At 36.9% G+C, this 22,170-nt stretch overlaps 1 protein-coding gene across 8 annotated transcripts in view; it reads right to left on the reverse strand.

Moving 5' to 3' along the window:
• Positions 1-22,170, reverse strand: part of CTNNA3 (catenin alpha 3) — a 1,976,430-nt gene that overhangs the window by 636,043 nt on the left and 1,318,217 nt on the right. For all 8 annotated transcript variants that reach the window (XM_070781776.1, XM_070781778.1, XM_070781775.1 and 5 more), the window contains one exon: positions 654-810. In XM_070781776.1, the coding sequence (XP_070637877.1) occupies positions 654-810 (157 nt within the window). The remainder of the gene's footprint in view (positions 1-653; positions 811-22,170) is intronic.

The raw sequence follows: 22,170 nt of genomic DNA on the forward strand, positions 1-22,170 counted from the left end.
TCTTTGCTGTTACAACAGTATAATCAAAACCTGAGTTATGTTTCCGAGAATGTGTCTTTATGAGAGAAATTTAACTATCTTGTATTCTATTATGTGATGAAAGAATCATCTAGGTTTGACGTGGAATCTCATGCCTGTCTGTTATTGATGTGGTTACATGTTCAGACTTATTTTATTCTTTAGAATAACACTACTCAAATATATATGGTGGTTGAAGTATGTGTTATATTTCAAATCAATAAAGAGTTTTCCTATTTTTATTTTTTCCTTTTTCTTACCTTTATTTTTCTGAGTGAAGAAAAACTCGTTTCAAAAAATGTGGAGGAAAATCAAGAGATATAACTATATTAAAAGATGGGAAACGCTAATTTATTTGAAAAGCCAAGAAATGCCTAAAATTTCCAGCCACTATTTTCAATTATGCTTTGCCCATGAATGGAGATTTCTTTCAGAGGCAGTGTAAATTGTTGAGATGTATGGGTTACAAGGCATGAGACTCATTATCCTAGATATATATAGTAGCACTTTGCTTCTAGAAAGGCTACCATTAAAAAAAAATCTCATAATATTTCATAAAATTTATTATATTTCATATCATCCTATTGCAGAAAATGACAAGACCAAACACAGAAATTAAAAGATAAAAATCATACCAGATACAGCCAGGAAGTCATCAATGCTTGTAATGTCATCTACAGCTTCAGTGAGGACATGGATATGATTCTCCCATGTGCGCTTGTACATTTCCATGGTTTTTTTGACCACTTGACTTTTGGGTCTTGCAGCCAAAGCAAGTGCAGCATTAATAATCTATAAAAATACAGAAGGTTCACTTGGTGATTTATTTCAGAATACTTACCATTGTGCATATGACAATTTTTTTTAATTAGATCTGTTTATGCCCTCATGTGTAACTCCTTTGCTTTTGGTAATAGTTTAATTTTATTTTTGGTAATCAATTTTAGAACTGTTTGTCAAGCATCAATGTACTAAGAACTACAAGAGATAACAAATATAATTGATATCTGCCTATAAAGAGATTGCATGTAACTTAATGAGGACATCATATAACTCCAGCTCAGTAGAGTATTCAATACATATCATAATTACAGAAATGATTGACAGTCTTTAGAGAGAGATCACCTGCAGCAGCAATTCTAAGAAAAGGTTTCAGGAAAGAATAATGTTTAACTGGTCATTTGTATTTACTTTGGACAAGTAGGTAGTGAATCCTCGTTGTATGCAAATCACAGGAAGAAAAGCTTTGACTTCCTTGAGGACTTGAAGAATTTTACCAGTAGATATTCATTGTTGATCAATTATTTCATTTGTCCACTCATTATCATTCAATATTTCAAATATATTATGAGGCTTTTTGTTTGTGTTTGTTTGTTTGAAGGTATCAAGCACTGGTCTTGGTTTTAGGGATATGGCAGTGAACAAGCCTCCCCTGGTGGCTCAGACAGTAAAGAATCTGCCTGCAATGCAGAAGACCCATGTTTGATCCCTGGGCTGGGAAGATTCCCAGGAAAAGAAAATGGTAACCCACTCCAGTATTCTTACCTGGACAATTCCATGGATAGAGGAGCCTGGAGGGCTACAGTCCATGGGGTTGCAAAGAGTCAGACATGACTGAGCTGCTTTCACTTTCATTTTCTTTCAATGAACAAGACATAAGAAAAAAAAAAAAAAATCACTGTCTTCATGGAGCTTATATTCCAATTAGGAGAGAACGTGCTTGCTCACTTGCTCAGTTATGTCTTACTCTTTGCAACCCATGGACTGTAGCCCACCAGGCTCCTCTGTCCATGGGATTTCCCAGGCAAGGATACCAGAGTAGGTTGCCATTTCCTTCTCCAGGGGATCTTCATGACCCAAGGATAGAACCCATAGCTCATGCACTGGCAGGCAAATTCTTTACCACTGAGCCACCTGTGAAGCCCAGGAAATTAGTAAGTGAATTTAATAAAAATATATGGTCTCTTCTATGATTATAAGAATTAAAGAAGAAAACATAGAGCAAAGAAGGAGGATAAGGCATGGAATTTTAGCGAGGCTTCACAGTGAAGGGGGCAGCATGGGTGGGAAAGAATTTGAAGACAGAAGTGGCAATATTCAAAAGGCGAGCAAACAGGGGAAATGCTATGAGATTGGTAAGCAGTCTCACCTAGAGCCTGGGTATGCATAAGGGGCCCTTAACTGTCCTGCTCAAGACTGGAGCCTTATTTGGAAGGTACTGGAGAGTCCTTTTGACTTTTGAGTGATTTGCTCAGAACTACACTTTAAAACGGAGAAAGTTATGGCACCCCACTCCAGTACTCTTGCCTGGAAAATCCCATGGACGGAGGAGCCTGGTAGGCTGCAGTCCATGGGGTTGAGAAGAGTTGGACACGACTGAGCAACTTCCCTTTCACTTTTCACTTCATGCATTGGAGAAGGAAATGGCAACCCACTACAGTGTTTTTGCCTGGGGGATCCCAGGGATGGCAGAGCCTGGTGGGCTGCCGTCTCTGGGGTCGCACAGAGTTGGACACGACGGAAACGACTTAGCAGCAGCACACTTTAAAAAGATTAATTTGGCAAAGGAGGCTACTGTAATAGGATACACGAGTAAGAAAGATCTTGGATTGCAATGGCAGAGGTGTTGAAAAAGTTTCGACAGGACTTCTAATAATTTAAATTAGGATAGATCAATTGTTGTCAAGAATATCATGCAGACACAAATGATTCTGTAGAAAATAATGTTTTAGAACATGGAAATATTCCCACAATAGTGTAATAACAGCAGATTACAGAACATCATTCTTCATAAAATGCCACTTCTAGCAAATATGCTAGAACTAAAAGTTAGATAAATATATACAAATAAAAATGGTCCTTTCAGAGTGATGGAATTTCAGTGCTTTAATTTGATTTTGTGTGTGTAACTGAATTGTTCAGACTTTCTATGGGCAATATGCTTTAGTTGTATACTCAGAATGAATGAAGTTATTCTTCAAAGAAAGGTGATTACTAAGGTTCTTCCATGATTAATGAAGAGAATGATTATAGTACTGATAGACAATGAGAGATCAGAGGTTAAAAAGTCATTCAGGGTTGTAAAAGCAGATGTGTGCAACTGTTTTGGAAGACATTGTTGATGAAGGGTATTAGATGTCAACCTTTCTAATACAGAGGTTGACTTTGAAGGGACTCTTGGCTCTCTCTACAAATTACATAGTGGTCAATCAGAGATATGAAATTGAATTCCATAAAAAAGTTGTCATTCATTTACTCATTTATTTGTTCATGCATTGTAACAAATCAGTGCTATTCAACAACAATGTATCCAGTTCTACACTGAATACTAAGGACATCACAATGAAAAATATTCCATCATAGTTTCTAAAGCAGCCCATGATCAAAAAGAGGAAGAAGACCAAAGCCAGCCAAATGCAACATACCAGTGATTCTCAGACTTTAGAATGTATCTGAATTCCCTTGAATGACTTATTAAAACAGATTCCTGAGCCACACAGTAGAGTTTCTGATTCAGTTGATGTGCTTTGGAGCCTGAGAATTTGCCTGTCTAACAAATTCCCAGGTGATAGTGATGCTATTGGTCTGGGGCTCCCAGTTAGGAAAACACTCCAATACTTAAGTGTTACAATGTAGGGGCTATTGTAAAGGTGAGCAGAAGATGCGTTAAAACATGTGGGAGAGGTATTCAGCTCCATAAGGAAAGATGTTTCAAAGGACTGAAATCTGAAAAATAAGTGGAAATTAGTATAAGGTGATATTCATTTAGGAAGAGGCAATAACAAGTACAATGAAGACCTGGAAGCAAGGTAGACCCTAAACTCATCTTCTTGGGAAGAGGAGATAGTAACAGAGTTGCAGAAAAATTAAAAAAGAATAATAATGGAAGAGAGGAAAGAACACAGGTTTGGAAAGCACCAATACGTATGAGGAAAGGATAAAATGGAAGTGATAAAGATGAGAGAAGAAATCATCAAGGAGGTAGAAAAGTAAGGTATTCAAGAGTCGAGATGAGGAAGAAAATCTTTTCAAAAGGTCAAATGCCATAGGAAAGTAAAGAATAATGAGGATTAAAAATGACTTCTGAATTTGGAAAATAGGAATCATTGGTGTGGCAGAATATTGGACACAAGATTCAGATTTCACCAAAATATAATGGCAACAATAAAAAGAATCTTTTTTCTACTCAGTAACTTAAAGGCTGCACCTCACCGCTGTGATTTTCAACAAATTACTGGTGGTACAGGAGGAGAGAAATTAATTGCTTGAAACTGTTATGCTGATATTCTCTTATTTCTTTTTTATGAAAGAGGAACACATTGAATTTTAAGGAAACGTAACCTACCTTTAGTAATAACAACTGCAGTATTCCCGGACTTTAGTTTTAGAGCTTTATTAACCTAATAACTTATAATGTAGGACAGGGAAGCCTGGTGTGCTGCAGTCTACGGGGTCGCAAAGAACCAGACATGACTAAGTGACTGAACAAAAACAACAGCTCCCAGCGTACACTGCAGAGGCTCCGGTCTCTGGTGTTTCATTGTCCCTGCAGTTGAACAACTGTACTTATGCGACTGTACTGCCATTATGCCTTCACAGTCTGTGCATACTTTTTAAGTACTCGTGTAGATCCCTTAGTGGTGATGCGGTATCAGAAATATATGGCATGCTGTATTTCGTATGAACATTTTCAGTTCTGCAGCTGATTCAGTTTAACTGATTCAACACTGCACACTACGAGAAATACATATCCTACTTGACTCCTGATATTTAAATTAAAACTAAAAGCAGAAGAAAACTTGAATGATGTGCAAACCTTCTTTAAGGCAGAAGAAATATTCATCCCAGTGTCATCCTCCTAATATTTTAGCTACATATCTTGAGAAGTGGGGGAGAATATTCTCAAATACTCCTTATGCATAGCTAAACATGACTTAAATTTAAAGTGAATGATGTCGCTTCCTGAGGCCTCTTTCTTTAGATTATGGCTGAGATGTGTACATACCAGAATCACCCTTGACCTCATTCATCACCTAATCAGTCGATTATCTTTGAAACAGCATCTTTAACTTTAGGACCTTTTTATATCTTGTTGCGGTTATTCAGTTAGTTGCTCAGTTCTTTGCGACTTTTTGGCACACCATGGACTGCAGCACACCAGGCTTCCCTGTCCCTCACTATCTCCCAAAGTTTGCTCAAACTCATGTCCATTGTGTCGGTGATGCCATCCAACCATCTCATCCTCTGTCGTCCCCTTCTCCTGCCTTCAATCTTCCCAGCATCAGGATATTTTCCAATGAATCAGTTCTTTGCATCAGGTGGCCAAAGTATTGGAGTTTCAGCTTCAGCATCAGTCCTTCCAATGAATATTCAGGACTGATTTCCTTTAGGATGGACTGGTTTGATCTCCTTGCAATCCAAGAGCCTCTCAAGAGTCTTCTCCAACACCACAGTTCAAAAGCATCAATTATTCGGTGCTCAGCCTTCTTTATGGCTCAACTCTCACATCCATACATGACTACTGGAAAAACCATAGCTTTAGACTATATGGACCTTTGTTGGCAAAGCAATGTGTCTGCTTTTTAATATGCTGTCTAGGTTTTTCATAGCTTTTCTTCCAAAGAGCAAGCATCTTTTTATTTCATGGCTACAGTCACCATCTGCAGTGATTTTGGAACCCAAGGACATAAAGTCTGTCACTGTTTCCATTGTTTCCCCATCTATTTGTCAAGAAGTGATGGGACCAGATGCCATGATCTTAGTTTAACAGGACTATTTTTTTTAAATGATCTTATATATTAACAGGACTATTTTAATACCCTTCCAAATAGTTTCCTAACCCAGACCCTGTTTGCTCCAGGCCATTCTCCTTGTGACAAACACATTTATTTTTCAAATGCACAAGAGATCCTGTCCCATACTGCCTGCTGTAATGACCACCCTCATTTTAGCCTACATTCCAGCTGTCTTCAGCTTTATCTCCTGATCACATCACATATCTCCATACTTCCACAATTTTTTTTTTTTCTTACAACTGAATCTGCCTCAAGACCATTGCTCCATCACTTTCCATTCTTTGGTCCTTCTGAGGAAATGACTCTTAACCTTTTACAAACCTGTTGAAATACCACTGCATACTGTGACATCTGTCCCATTCCCTATACCCCAGAATGTGAACTGTCTGCTGTTTTTTAAAAGTACTTTGTCCATATAACCAAATAGTAATTATCATATTGCATGAGTGTTTATACACCTCTGCTCCATATGAGTCTCTTCATAGGAGGGACTGTGTTTTATTTATCCTTGCTTCTTGGTACATTAAGCATGCTAATTATAGTTCCCTCTATATTTATTAACTCTCCCTAAAAGATATTAGTTGACTCAAGGTTTACTCTTAGAGAACAGCCATAGATAGCCAAGTTCAGCATATTTTTTTTTTTCCATTTTCAAAAGTATTTAGATCATAGGCTGGTATTCAATTCAAGAACAACCATTAGTAGTCACGGGCATGATGTAAAAGGTTAAGGCATTCAAATCTCTACTGAATATTTGAACAAAGACTTACACAGAGGCCATGTAGTAAAATCAGAACCAGATTTTATCAGAACCGGTACCCCTATGAAGAGGGGGAGTAGTGGGGTTAAGGCCCTGAGGAAGTAGAACAAACCAAAGTTGAAAAGAAGAAGACACTATGAGTAGATCGAAGTTATGATGTAAAGAAAAGAAAGAGCAAAGAGCAAAATAAGCCAGTCAATTGAAATAAAAATGAATGAAACCGTGTACCCATCAAACAAAATCTTTTTATTCTCTCCTCTCTTCAGCCTATCAATCTGACTATTCTAGATACCTCATAAAAGTGGAATTGTATAATATTTGACCTTTTGTGTGTGGCTTTTACATGTAGAATGATGCTTTCAGGGTCCATCTGTTGTAGCATGTGTCAAAACTTTATTTCTTTTTAAAGCCGAATAATATTCCACTAGACCTATATTTTGCTTGTCCATTTCTCTGCTGATGGACGCTTAGGCTGTCTCCACCTCTTGGCTACTGTGAGTAATGCATATGCATTGGTGTACAAATATCTCACCAAGTCCTGGCTTTCAAATATTTCATCTACACACCACAAATAGAATTTCTGGGTCATGTGGTAATTCTAAGTTAAACTTTTTTGAGGAAATGTCATACTGTTTTCCACAGTGGCTATACCATTGTACTTTCCAGCTGGCAATACACTAAGCTTCCAATTTCTCCACTGCAGTGTCCTAAGCAGAGTTTCTAAGCAGTTCATTGGAATTAATATTTTGAATACAATGAGGAAGATGCTACCAGTATTCTCATTTTACTAGTGAGACAATAAAGGCATGAAGACTGAATAATTTGTGTGAAGTTATAGAGGGAACTCTAGATTGTAAGACAAGAGGCTTAAATTAGAGTTTTACTTTGCTTCAAACTGATTTTATATACCCAGAAGAGTCATATTGGTTCTCCCAGGACTCATTTTCCCAGAAGAATAGGTAAGTTTGCACTGAATTTGGGGTGGGGGCAGTACTTGAGTTAGCTGATCCCTCTCAGGTTCCTTTGAACATACAGATTTAATACTATCAACTGATGTATATATTTCTCTTAAAAGATTCCTAAAAACAGTTACTTTCAAAGTGAACATAAATCCATGTAATTTAATTTCCCTCAGAAATATTTCAGTATTGGCATTGATACAAATAATCTTAAACATTTTAGTTAATATAACAAAAGCACTTTGTGGATTAAAAAGATGAGTTATGTGGAAGTACCTATAGATCTGATTACCTCAATGTCATGGCGTGTAGAGAAAATTAAAATAACTAGATATATGATACCTCAAATACATCTAAGCTAGCATGTGACAAGAATTTATATGATATGTACTTAAACTGGTAACACTATAATAATTTTGGAATAGTAGCAACCATGGTAATGACATCACATTCAATGCTCTAATTTTGTGCATTCTTTTCTTAGTTTCTTAAATAATATTCTACTACCAAATGTTTCTCACTTTCTATGTTGGTGTTTCCACTTTTCCTTAGTTTTGATAATCTTTTCTTTTTTGTCTTCTTTCATTTATTGGAAACTATCATTGCGTTTTAAAAGTAAGCTACATGATATTTGTCATCAAGAATCTCCATAGTCACATCTTCATGTTAAATTATAAAAGCATTTCTAGGCTGGGGAAGGGTGGTGGTGAGGATGTGTAACCTGTCATAGACCCTCACAAGTTTATAAACAACTAGATTGCATTCAACTTTGGCCTAATAGTGTTGCAGTCTCATTACTCCATGAAGGGATGATCCCTATATGAGAGCCTTACTCACATGAATCTTCTCATGAGGCTTTCACTTGCACTTGTGTGTGTGCATGCTAAGTCACTTCAGTTGTATGTGACTCTTTGTGACCTTATGGATTGTAGCCCATCAGATTCCTCTGTCCATGGGATGCTGCGGGCAAGAATACTAGAGTAGGTTGCCATGCGCTCCTCCAGGGAATCTTCCTGACCCAGGAATTGAATCAAGGTCTCGTATCTCCTGCACTGGCAGGTAGGTTCTTTACCACTAGCACTACCTGGGAAGCATTTTGGATACACATAAAAAAACCTACTCTCTGTGTGCTGTGCTTACTGCTCAGTCATGTCCGACTCTGCAACCCCATGGATGGTAGCCCACCAGGCTCCTCTGTCCATGGGGATTCTCCAGGCAAGAATATTGGAGTGGGTTGCCATGTCCTCCTCCAGGGTATCTTCCCAACCTAAAGATCAAACCCAGGTCTCCTGCATCACAGATGGATTCTTTACTGTCTGAGCCACCAGGGAAGCCCAACCTACTCTAGTGATAAAAAGTAAATTTTAGAAAGGGAAAGGGGTGGAAATTTCCTGCTGGTTCAGTGGTTAGGACTTAAGCACTTTCACTGCTGAGGGTCTGGATTCAATCCTTGGTCTGGGAACTAAGATCTCACAAGCCCCACAGTCAGAAAATAAAGTAAACTAAATAGTGAGGGGTGCAAAGCTGATTTGTGGGAGAATGTCTATGTGTTTCTTTTACACATATTCTAGGACAAGCTTTTCTCTCTCTTAATCCATACTGCTAGAGCAAAGGAGAAAATTCAACCTAGGACTATTAAATTATGAAAGATGTAATACCCCCTAGAAGGTCTGTAAAAGAAAACTACTTTATAGGAAAATCAAAATACTATTTTCCTGTCCTCTACACTAATTATTAAGACAGGTTGGTGGTGTTTAGTCGCTAAGCCGTGTCCAACTGTTCTGCAACCGCATAGATTGTAGCTCTCCAGCTGCTCTGGCCATGGGATTTCCCAATCAAGAATACTGGAGTGGGTTTCCAAGCCCTCCTCCAGGGGATCTTCTGAACCCAGGGAAAGAATTTAGGTCTCCCTCTTGCAGACAGAATGTTTACCATCTGAGCCATACAAATACACAAAGAATTTAGTTTTGATAGGCTAAATGATCATTTTGATATGCTAATCATAAAAGTGTCCCTTAAACAAAAATGAATTTAAGGAAAACTGAATCTAAAGAAACATTATACTTTTTAGAATTAACTATAATATAGTTAAATATAGCCAACATACGCTGAATCATTGAAAAAGCAAGATAGTTCCAGAAAAACATCTATTTCTGCTTTATTGACTATGCCAAAGCCTTTGACTTTGTGGGATCACAATAAACTGTGGAAAATTCTGAAAGAGATGGGAATACCAGACCACCTGACCTGTCTCTTGAGAAACCTGTATGCAGGTCAGGAAGCAACAGTTAGAACAGGACATGGAACAACTGACTGGTTCCAAATAGAAAAGGAGTACGTCAAGGTTGTATATTGTCACCCTGCTTATTTAACTTCTATGCAGAGTACATCATGAGAAACACTGGGCTGGAGGAAGCACAAGCTGGAATCAAGATTGCCAGGAGAAATATCAATAACCTCAGATATGCAGATGACACCACCCTTATGGCAGAAAGCGAAGAAGAATTAAAAAGCCTCTTGATGAAAGTGAAAGAGGAGAGTGAAAAAGTTGGCTTAAAGCTCAACACTCAGAAAACTAAGATCATGGCATCTGGTCCCATCACTTCATGGCAAATAGATGGGGAAACGGTGGCTGACTTTATTTTTCTGGGCTCCAAAATCACTGCAAGTGGTCATTGCAGCCATGAAATTAAAAGATGCTTACTCCTTGGAAGGAAAGTTATCACCAACCTAGACAGCATAATAAAAAGCAGAGACATTACTTTGCCAACAAAGTTTCATCTAGTCAAGGTTATGGTTTTTCCAGTAGTCATGTAACCAATAGTCAGGTATGGATGTGAGAGTTGGACTATAAAGAAAGCTGAGCACCAAGGAATTGATGCTCTTCAACTGTTGTGCTGGAGAAGACTCTTGAGAGTCCCTTGCACTGCAAGGAGATCCAACCAGTCCATCCTAAAGGAGATCAGTCCTGGGTGTTCATTGGAAGGTCTGATGTTGAAGCTGAAACTCCAATACTTTGGCCACCTGATGCAAAGAATTGACTCATTTGAAAAGACCCTGATGCTGGGAAAGATTGAAGGCAGGAGGAGAAGGGGACAACAGAGGATAAGATGGCTGGATGGCATCACCGACTCAATGGACACGAGTTTGGGTAGGCTCTGGGAGTTAGTGTTGGACAGGGAGGCCAGGCGTGCTGCAGCTCATGGGGTTGCAAAGAATCAGACATGACTGAATGACTGAACTGAACTGATAATATAGAACTAAAATCAGAGAAAATTTGCTTAAAAAAAGACAGTTCTGAAATCAGTACTGTGTATTATGAATTAAGGTAATGAAAATACCTTAATTCCTAATGATTAAACAAACAAAAATAACCAAGATTTTTTTGATTCATTTTAATATGCCACTCAGATATTTAATAAGTTTAGAATTTGTAGTAGAAAAATATATCTATTATTTTCCAAATCATTTGGGATCAGGTGGAGGAATTAAAAATGAATTTGATAGCTTTGCCAAACTGATAAACTCTCTTTTAAAGATAAAAAAAAAAAAGTAATTTTGTATCAGAAACATCTACAAAGTTCCTTTTAAGGCACCAGCAATTCTACATAAATGTAAAAGCAAAGGGGGGCTTCCCAGATGGCTCAGTGGTAAATAAATTACCTGCCAAGCAGGAGATGAGGATTCAATCCCTGGGTCAAGAAGATCCCCTGGAGAAGGAAATGTCAACCCAATACAGTAAAATCCCATGGAAAGAGGAGCCTTGCATGCTATAGTTCATGGAGTAACAGTCAGACATAACTTAGCAACTCAACAACAACAAAATAAAGGCAAAACATAAGCTATTTATTAAATTCTAAATGTACTTTATGATAAGAGTTTGGAAAATTTTAAAATTTAAAAAAGCATATATTTGCATTGTCTGAATGCTTTGGATTAGACATTCTCTCAATGTATTTGGAATTTCTGAAGATTTAACTAGGTCTTATCTAAAAGCATGAACTAAAAAGAGTTCAAAAACATTACGAGACAACATTTTTAATTGTCAAGAGTGTTTTCTATTTATCTACTATTTATCTAAAGCAGAAAAACAGACAACACAAACCCAGAAAATGGATACAACTTGGTGACTGAACAACAAGAGAGAAAAGTCACACACAAATATTTGATAAAGGTTAACAGGTATATAAAACTCAGATCATATAAAGCAATATTTCCCCTACACTTCCAAGATGTATAACAAGATATGTACATAGGATACAGGGTAAGAACTGGGTTAAAATAGGCAAGGATGACTTGCTCTATTTTTCTCATTACTTTTATTCTCACTCTTTCTCCCTCCAGTGGGTTCCTAGAAGAGACATTTTGTTAAAGTTCTTGACCTAGCATTTTGGCTTCTTGGATATTATGTCCGCTGCCACAAGTCTACACTCTGGTATCATTATCTCTCAATGGGACCATTAAGGTAACTTTAACCCTGGTTCCAGCCACTCTCTACAATCTAATATTTCTGAATTACAAATCTCATGATGTTCCCATCTGTCTCTTAGGATAAATGCAAAAGTACCTAACTTGGCTTTAAAGCTCTGAAATATTTGATGCCTGTTTATTTTTCTAGCATCATTATCATCAGTTCCCCTTTCTGCCTCTTTCTAGGTAACTAATTCATCTAATAGAGGTCACAACAAGAATAATTCATCTAATAGAGGTCACTTCCTCAGGAAAACTTTAGCAAATCTAGGTAATCTAGGTCCAGTTTCTTGTGATATACTGTCATAAAACAATACATTTTTCTCATTGTGTATTTATCTCATTATGTAATGGGATGTTCATTAGAGTGAACTTTGAGTTCATTTGATATGTGATCCATATCCCTCACTGTACTGAAAAGCATGAATTTTAATGTTTTAATGTTATTTCCCCAGGGCATGTGGAAAGTGTCTAGTAGGATCCCCTTTCCATATAACTAGGACTCCAGTCTACAGTTCCTTCTACTTTGCTAGCCTACACATTTAATAAAGCCTTTTCCCAAGTAAGTACATCCCTACAAGGAATTTTTATACTAGTACCTAAAATAATAGAAATTTTATTATTTTTTTAAATATTATTTTATTTTTAAACTTTACATAATTGTATTAGCTTTGCCAAATATCAAAATGAATCCATCACAGGTATAAATGTGCTCCCCATCCTGAACCCTCTTCCCTCCTCCCTCCCCATACCCTCCCTCTGGGTCGTCCTAGTGCACTAGCCCCAAGCATCCAGTATCGTGCATTGAACCTGGACTGGCATCTCGTTTCATACATGATATTTTACATGTTTCAATGCCATTCTCCCAAATCTTCCCACCCTCTCCCTCTCCCACAGAGTCCATAAGACTGTTCCATACATCAGTGTCTCTTTTGCTGTCTCGTACACAGGGTTATTGTTACCATCTTTCTAAATTCCATATATATGTGTTAGTATACTGTATTGGTGTTTTTCTTTCTGGTTTACTTCACTCTGTATAATAGGCTCCAGTTTCATCCACCTCATTAGAACTGATTCAAATGAATTCTTTTTAATGGCTGAGTAATACTCCATTGTGTATATGTACCACAGCTTTCTTATCTATATTGATTTTCTTATAACTAAAGAATGGAATCACAGGGAGAAGTATGGAGGCACTGATAAGGTTTGTATACAAAAGAAAAAGTGCTGATTAAATATTCATAGTAAGATATTTTGAGGGCCATCCCAGTGAGGACCATTAGCCAATGGACTGCACCACCAGGACTTGCCTATAGTTCAATATTAGAGAAACTAGAGTTAGAGAAAGGTAAACATCAAAATGGAATTTTTCCTATTGAATTACCATACTCAAAAATTCACCAATTTGCTAATTGTTCAGATTTGAATTCTGTACCTTTGTCAGCTAGGGTCAGATCAGGAAAACAAGAAGGAATCCAAGATAGAAAGTCAGTTAAGAAATATTGTGGCAATTTTAACCACATAGTCAAGACAAACAAGGGAATGTTCACTCATCTATTCAAATCACCCTGAGACCATAAAAGCAAACCCTTTTATTACCAATGTATAGATGGAAAAGGAGAAGGCAACGGCACCCCACTCCAGTACTCTTGCCTGGAAAACCCCATAGATGGAGGAGCCTGGTAGGCTGCAGTCCATGGGGTCGCTAAAAGTCGGACATGACTGAGCAACTTCATTTTCACGCATTGGGGAAGGAAATGGCAACCCACTCCAGTGTTCTTGCCTGGAGAATCCCAGGGACGGGGGAGCCTGGTGGGCTGCCAACTATGGGGTCGCACAGAGTCGGATATGACTGAAGTGACTTAGCAGCAGCAGCAGCAGCAGCATAGATGGAAAAGTAAAACTAAAATTAAGAAAAACAGAATATACTAATAATGAACTATCAGAAAGATAAAGCAAAAAAGTTCCAAACAAAATAGCATCAAAAAATAAAACAGCTAGGAATAAATTTAATCAAGAAGGTGGAAGATCTATACTCTGAAAACTATAGGTGAAGAAAATGGAAGGTGATACAAAAAAATGGAAAGATAGCCCATGTTCTCAGATTGGAAGAATACATATTGCTAAAGTTTCCATACTATGCAGATCATCTACAGATTTAATAAAATCCTTATCAAAATACCATGACATTTTTTCACAAAACTAGAACAAATAATCCAAAAATTTATATGGACCCACAAAGACCCTGAATTGCCAAAGCAATCTTGAGAAAAAAGGACAAAACTTGAGGTAACACAATTCCTGATATCAAACTATACTACAAAGCTACAGTAATCAAACAGCATAGTATTGGCACAAACCACAGACATAGACCAATGGGACAGAATATAGAGTTCAGAAATAAACTCACATCTATGGTCAATTAATCTATAACAAAGGATGAAACACTATATAATGGACAAAAGATAGTGTCTTCAACAAGTGGTGCTAGGAAAACAGAATAGCTACATGTAAAATAATGAAATTAAAGTTTTTTTTCTTACATCATAAAAAATATAAACTCTAAATGATTAAATATCTAAATGTAAGCCCTGAAACCATACAACTCCTAAAAGAGAACACAGGCAGAATATATTTTGACATATATTTTGGCAACATTTTTTTGGATCTATCTTCTAAGGCAAAATAAATAAAAGCAAAAATAAACAAATGGAGCCTAAGCAAACTTAAAAACATTTGCACAGCAAAAGAACCATTAACAAAATGAAAAGATAATCTATGGAATTGGAGGAAATATTTGCAAGTAATATGACCAATAAAGGGTTAATATACTATATCTATCTATCTATGACTAATAAAGGGTTAATATATTATATTAACCAATGCAAGTAATATGATCAATAAAGGGTTAATATACTATATCTATCTATCTAATATGACCAATAAAGGGTTAATATACTATGTCTATCTATATATATACATACACACACTTATAATACATATATTTTATAATAGCATATATTAGTATATAGTATATATATAATAGTATATTCATACTATGTATAAATATGTATGTGTAGTATGTGTGTGTATGTATATATATGTGTATATATATATATATGTATATGTTATTCCCTGGTGGTTCAGAGGGTAAAGCGTCTGCCTGCAATGTAGGACACCCAGGTTCAATCCCTGGGTCGGGAAGATCCCCTGGAGAAGGCAATGGCAACCCACTCCAGTATTCTTGCCTGGAAAATCCCATGGACGGAGAAGCCTGGTGGCTACAGTCCATGGGGTCGGAAAGAGTTGGACACGACTGAGCGACTTCACTTACTTAGAGAGAGAGAGCTTATACAACCAAATATCAAGCAAAAACCCTCAAAAAATTGAGAAGAGATCTGAAAAGACAGTTTCCCAAAGAAGACACACAGAGATGGTTAACAGGCACACAAAAGTATGCTCAACGTTGCTAATTTATTGCTGCTGCTACTGCTAAGTTGCTTCAGTCATGTCCGACTCTGTGCGACCCCATAGACGGCAGCCCACCAGGCTCCCCCGTCCCCGGGATTCTCCAGGCAAGAACACTGGAGTGGGTTGCCATTTCCTTCTCCAATGCAAGAAAGTGAAAAGTGAAAATGAAGTCGCTCAATGGTGTCTGACTCTCCGCGACCCCATGGACTACAGCCTACCAGGCTCCTCCATCCATGGGATTTTCCAGGCAAGAGTACTGGAGTGGGGTGCCATCGCCTTCTCTGGCTAATTTATTAGGGAAATGCAAATCAAAATCACAGGAGAGATCATCTCATATCTGTCAAAATGATTATCATCAAACAGATAACAAAAAATCAAATGTTGGAGATGATATGGAGAAAAGGGGACCCTCGTACATTGTTGCTGGGATTGTAAATTGGTTCAATCGGTATGGAAAACATTATCAAGTTTCTTCAGAAAACTAAAAATAGAATTACCATATGACCCAGCAATTCTAATTTTGGGTATATCTTTGAAAAATATGAAAATACTAACTGTAAAAGATATGTGCACCCAAATGTTCATAGCAGCATTATTTATAATAGCCAAGTTATGGAAATAACCTAAGTGTCCATCAACATATAAGTGAATAAAGAAGCTGTGGTGTGTTTGTATGTGTGTATTCTATCAAATGTGTGTGTGTGTATATACAGAGAGGGGGTGGAGAATATACTTTCTATATATATATATATGTGTGTGTGTATATATATATATATATGATTACCAGAATTTCATAAAAAATAATGAAATTCTATCATTTGCAACAAATGGATAGACCTAGAGAGTACTCTGATCAATGAAATAAGTCAGAGAAAGATAGATACTGTATTTTACCACTTATATGTGGAATCCAAAATAAAAATATATATATATGTAACAGACTCACTGATATAGGAAACAAACTACTGGATACTAGTGGGGTGAAGGAAGAGAGGAGAGGCAAAATCCGGGTATGGGATTGAGAGATAAAAATTATTATGTATAAAATAGATACACAAAAAGGCTATATTGTATGACACAGGGAAACATAGCCATTATTTTGTAATACCTTCAAATGGAATATCATCTATTAAATACTGAATCACTATGCTGTATACCTAAAACTAACATAATACTCTAAATCAACTATAGTTTAATTTTAAAAAAGGAAAAATAGATGCTACAAACAAAAGGGAATATTAGTAAATTTTTCTAAGCTTCTGTTTTATAAAGATCTGAAGACAGGGAGAGAGAGAGAGGAAATAAAACAAAATTCCCTGAGAATGAATTTGAGTGGCCTTTCTCAATTAGAAGCTTTGTATATAGTTGGGCAACCCACTCTTTATATTTTCTCTTTAATCTGTCAAATTTGGAATATGATATCTATCCAATAGAATTACTTAGAATCAAATAGTAAAGTATATTATAGTAGGAGTGATTTCAAAACATAAACTATATAACATTAAGGTATTATTATGCACAAAAAATCCTGATTTTTTTAAAGCAGTTAAGAGTGAGAATTTGATGAGAAAGTAATTTTCATTCTGGAAATGGAAGAAAATATAATCATTTTTCCACATCAAATAATTACAAACATTATTATTGGAAATTTACTATATTAGAGAAGACTTCTTCCTGATCAGAAAAGACTGTAAAAGTTCTGGATGTTTATTTCACTCTCAAGGTCCTGGAATCCCTAATTGCTGAAGCATATTCACTGGTGCATGTGAAGTACCACAGTAATGCCCTACTTATTGTAATAATTACACACTGAAGAAGCAATGGCCTACATTCAGGAGAACTCTCTTTGGGAGTACGCTTCTTAAGTAAAACAAACAATCTGAATTTTCAGCTGCTAATGAGTTCGTTGATAGATATTACCCTAGGAAGATATAATGATACTATACACTGGAAAACAGCCACTCTTCATTGAATGCAGACCTGAAATTTTTAATTTCCATGTACTATTTATTTTTTGCTCAGCAGCCCTGAGCCATAACATGCATAGTAAAAGATAAATAAAGCTGTGATTTTAAATTACAGATGTAAATATGCTGGGTTATGTATAGAACTCAGGAATAAAGTACTACTGCTTCCTGGGAGCTGGACCCATACAAATTAGATTGAGTAGGACACAAACTATGAACAGGAGGAAATTCTGTCTGGGGAAATTTAGGTGACAAACCCACAGTGACTTTTAGCAGCTGGCTGAGTTATTTGAAGAGCTAATGTCATTTCACATAACGGACTGGGAAGAACTGGATTCTCTCCATGATGTGGGCCAAGCATAATTTTTATGATGACTGAGTTTTTTGACATAAAAGACATGTTTCCTTCCATTTTTCTAGCCTCGTTTCCAGCCCTCCTGATTAGGAATGGGAAGGAATGGTCTGCAAGCTGAGGCAATAGTTGCAGTGAAGATTCAAGGGATAATTAACATGCAAAATTCACAAAATTATGACAAGTTGAATGTGATGGACAAGAATTAAGAAGGATAGTTATCACTTTGATGACAAAGGTCTGTATAGTCAAAGCTAAGGTTTTTCCAGTAGTCATGTACGGATGTGAGAGTTGGCCCTTAATGAAGGCTGAGTACTGAAGAATTGATGCTTTCAAATTGTGGTGCTGGAGAAGACTCTTGAGAGTCTCTTGGGCTGCAAGGAGATCAAACCAGTCAATTCTAAAGGAAATCAATCCTGAATATTTAATAGAAGGACTGACGCTGAAGCTGAACTTTGGTCACCTGATGTGAAGAGCTGGACTCACTGGAAAAGACCCTAATGCTGGGAAAGATTGAGGGTAGGAGGAGAAGGGGATGACAGAGGATGAGATGGTTAGACAGCATCACCAACTTAATGGAGATGAATTTGAGCAAACGCCAGGAGATGGTGAAGGATAGGGAAGTCTGGCATGCTGCACTCCATGGGGTTGCAAAGAGTTGGACACAGCTTAGCGACTGAACAACAAAAAAAGGATAATTCCCAAGTTTCTGGCCTGAGTTACCATGATGGTATTTCCAATGACAGAAAGAAAAACTACAGAAGACATGTCTTAGGGGAGAAAAATTATTAGTCACAAAATCCCAAGATTAAATCAGATGTGAAGCATTTTATGTGCAACAAAATTTTTACCAAAAAAAGACTTACATAAAATTTAAAACTACCGATGACTCATTTAGTTGAATTTGGTAGACATTTTTTTTTTCTTTCATAGGAATTGTTTACACTTTTCAAATAACATGAGTGGTTTGTTCAATTTGACAAGTGGTTTTAAAAACAAATTTGTGATGTAAGAGAATAAATAGCAATTAGCTCCTGTGTGGAACCTGATCATTAGCTTAACAATTCACAGAAGCTAAAGATTCACAATAGTAAGGGTGAATACGATTAGGACCACAGTGACCACACCAGACTATTTCTTGGTGTTTCAGAGCATGAAATTCACTTATATTTAAGGTTCAATATTTTTGAATGCAAAGACAATATAGATGTTAACACAGAACCCAACCCATACAATGGTTTCACTCATTAACTTCAAAAAAATCCACCACTGAAAGTAAGACTTTTCTTAGTTAATCTATGTTTATGTGAGATAAACTGAAGGCAAGCTTTTGTGGATCCTTCCATTTCCCTTTAAAGAATGGGTCTTCTCCATGATGTTATTAAAATCAGTCAAAAGGATTAATATCTCTTCAAAGCAGAAGAAAAAAAAAGAAAGAAAGAACACCATATTTTCAGGCATTTCACTAAGATTTTTTCACTGTACTGAAACACTAAAAGATGTCAGTCAGCCCTCAGGACGTATCACAAAGTCACCACCACCAGCAGGAGTAGTAATAACCACCCTCTCCACAAGTCAATCATAGACACTGTCCTTATATAGATAGTACACTCTTTCTTACATTTGTTACAAAAGTTGGTAGAAGCCCCTGTTAAAGCTCTTTCAAGGTAGTGGCCTTAGAATTTTTAGAGTAACTGGTGTTACTGGACTTAGCATACCAGCTTTGCTATTTCTGGGAAAGATGTTTCCAGAGCTTAGCCCTTATAAGTCCACTGTGTTTAGAGCTGAAATACTAAGTGACTTTGGAAGTATTGGGTCTTCTCTGATAGCTCAGTTGGTAAAGAATCTGCCTGCAATGCAGGTGTCCCTGTTTCAACTCCTGGGTTGGGAAGATCTGCTGAAGAAGGGATAGGCTACCCACTCCAATATTCTTGGGCTTCCCCTGTAGCTCAGCTGGTAAAGAATCTCCTGCAATGCAGGAGACCCAGGTTCAATTCCTAATTGGGAAGATCCCCTGAAGAAGGGAAAGGCTTCCTACTCCAGTATTCTGGCCTGGAGAATTCCATGGATGGTATAGTCCACAGGGCTGCAAAGAATGGGACACAACTGAGTGAATTTCACTTTTACTTTGGAAGTATTGACTTTGACCTTGATTAGCACTTCCTGTGAGAAGTTTTAAGAATGGGGCAGTGTTGCAACCAACATAACCAAAAACAAAGTGCTTGCTTCACAGGCAGTTCAGCCTGCATGCTTCTAGAGCATACACATGACTTTGGTGAATCAGGCATTTGAAAATTTTCGGATAAACTTTCTAAATAATTATCAAAATGTCATTTGAACCCAATAGACTAACCATGAAAATATAAAGAAAATTACTGACTTTAAGCATCCTGTTGTCAAGAGGTGCTGTGAATTTAAAGAAAAGATGAATGTCTTCCACAATAATACTGTCTTGATATAAATGAAATCCATCCTAGCTAGATTTTAGATGAGTAGGAAAAAAGCAATTTTAGAGATCGTTAATACACTTCAGTCTCCCAATTTAACTTACTTTCACTAGGTTTTTTTTTTTTTTAATGTGTGTGATAGCTCTATTATTTTATTATTCCTCAGCTTTTCAGTTTTATTTGTTCACTTACTAGATGTATCTTGCCAATCTATAGGATTTTAGTCTGGAAAATTCTATGGGCAGAGGAGCCTGGCAGGCTATAGTCTGTGGAGTCACAAAGAGTTGGATACAAGTGAGCACACATCAACCTGCAGAACTTTTGTTCCAGTATGATGATGTGTGGCAAAGTACTACTGCTATCAATCCTGGAACTATCATCATATTATAATTATCTCATTATTGTGTAATGCCTTAGTAACCTTAGTCTGTTACTAATATCACCACAACACCATGACTAGGTGGCTAGTATGTTTGGAATGATCTCACTTGAAATACAGGTTTTTTGCTGTAAATGATAGTCTCTTTGTTAGTTTATGGGTTAGAGGAAGTCACACCAGAAAGTTAGATAAGTCAGTTCTGAGATCAGGAGAAACACATAAAATGCAAGGGAATCACCTGACCGCTGATTGAGAGAGATATGTCCCAGGTATCTTATTTTTTTAACTGAAAAAACAAAAATGGTTTATGGGTAAAAACTCAAGTTGAAAATCATTAGTACAGATGTTCTAAACTGAATAAATGAGGCTGAGGCATTTTTCACATGAATTACTGTAGGTGAGCATGAGTAGCAGTATCTTTAGGTGTATTTTACTTATAAAACAATTCTTAAAAAAACACAGACACAATCATCACTATGTTAAATTTGGCTTTCCTAGGTTGCAGTAGTGGTAAAGAATCTGCTTGCCAATGCAGGAGACACAAGAGACTTGGGTTTGATCCCTTAATCAGGAAGATTCCCCCTGGAGTAGGGAATGACCCTACTCCCATTTTATTGCCTGGAAAATTCTATGAACAGAGGAACCTGGTGAGCTACTGTCCATGGGGCCCCAAAGAGTTGAACACGAATGAGCAAATGGAATTTGGAAGAGACAGACTTGGGTCTAGGTAGGTGTTGATTGATGAACAGACCTACATTCAAATTTCTAGTCTATAAATTGATAAGTGTGTGTTCATCTTTTACATACCTTCCAAAACTATATTAAATTAGAAATTACTCCCTCTCAGGCCTTATCTTTTAAAAATGCATGATCCTCATATATAAATTCTTCTAATTTTCCTTAATTTGACCCAGATCTTTTCCATATCTATTTTTAAATCAAAGTACAGCAATTAGAACTACATTCTATATTTATGGCATATGCTAACCCATTCTGGGAATTTTATCCTCAGAACAAACACATCTTAATAATTATCAATGATTTTAACCCATTTGCTAACCAATCAATAATTTCAATAGAGAATCTGCAGTAATTCTCAGGTTCCTCTTGTTATTTCCTGTACAAATTCCATCATCATGCAGGGGTAGTGTCAATCATTTCCTTCTAAATCTATTGGATACATGTTATAAAAGAACATGATCGCTTTCATTTCTGCTCAATCTGCCAGAACTACAAATACTTGCTCAAATTTAATCATACCAGTTTGACATCTCCATGGTGCTTTTATTCTGTACTGTCGTTTCCAGATCTCTTGCAAAAATGTTAGTGCTGCTGTTGTTCAATCACTAAGTTGTGTCTGACTCTTTGTGACCGCATGGACTGCAGTATACACCAAGCTTCCTTGTCCTTTACTATCTCCCAGAATTTGCTCAAACTCATGTTCATTGTTGCCCGCCCCCCCACCACAACCTCCTCCACTCAAGCCTTTGTAGCATCAAAGTCTTTTCCAATGAGTTGGCTTTTCTGTCATGTGGCCAAAGTATTGGCTCCT

This window comes from Bos indicus, chromosome 28, assembly GCF_029378745.1.
Source record: "Bos indicus isolate NIAB-ARS_2022 breed Sahiwal x Tharparkar chromosome 28, NIAB-ARS_B.indTharparkar_mat_pri_1.0, whole genome shotgun sequence".
Lineage (NCBI taxonomy): Eukaryota > Metazoa > Chordata > Mammalia > Artiodactyla > Bovidae > Bos > Bos indicus.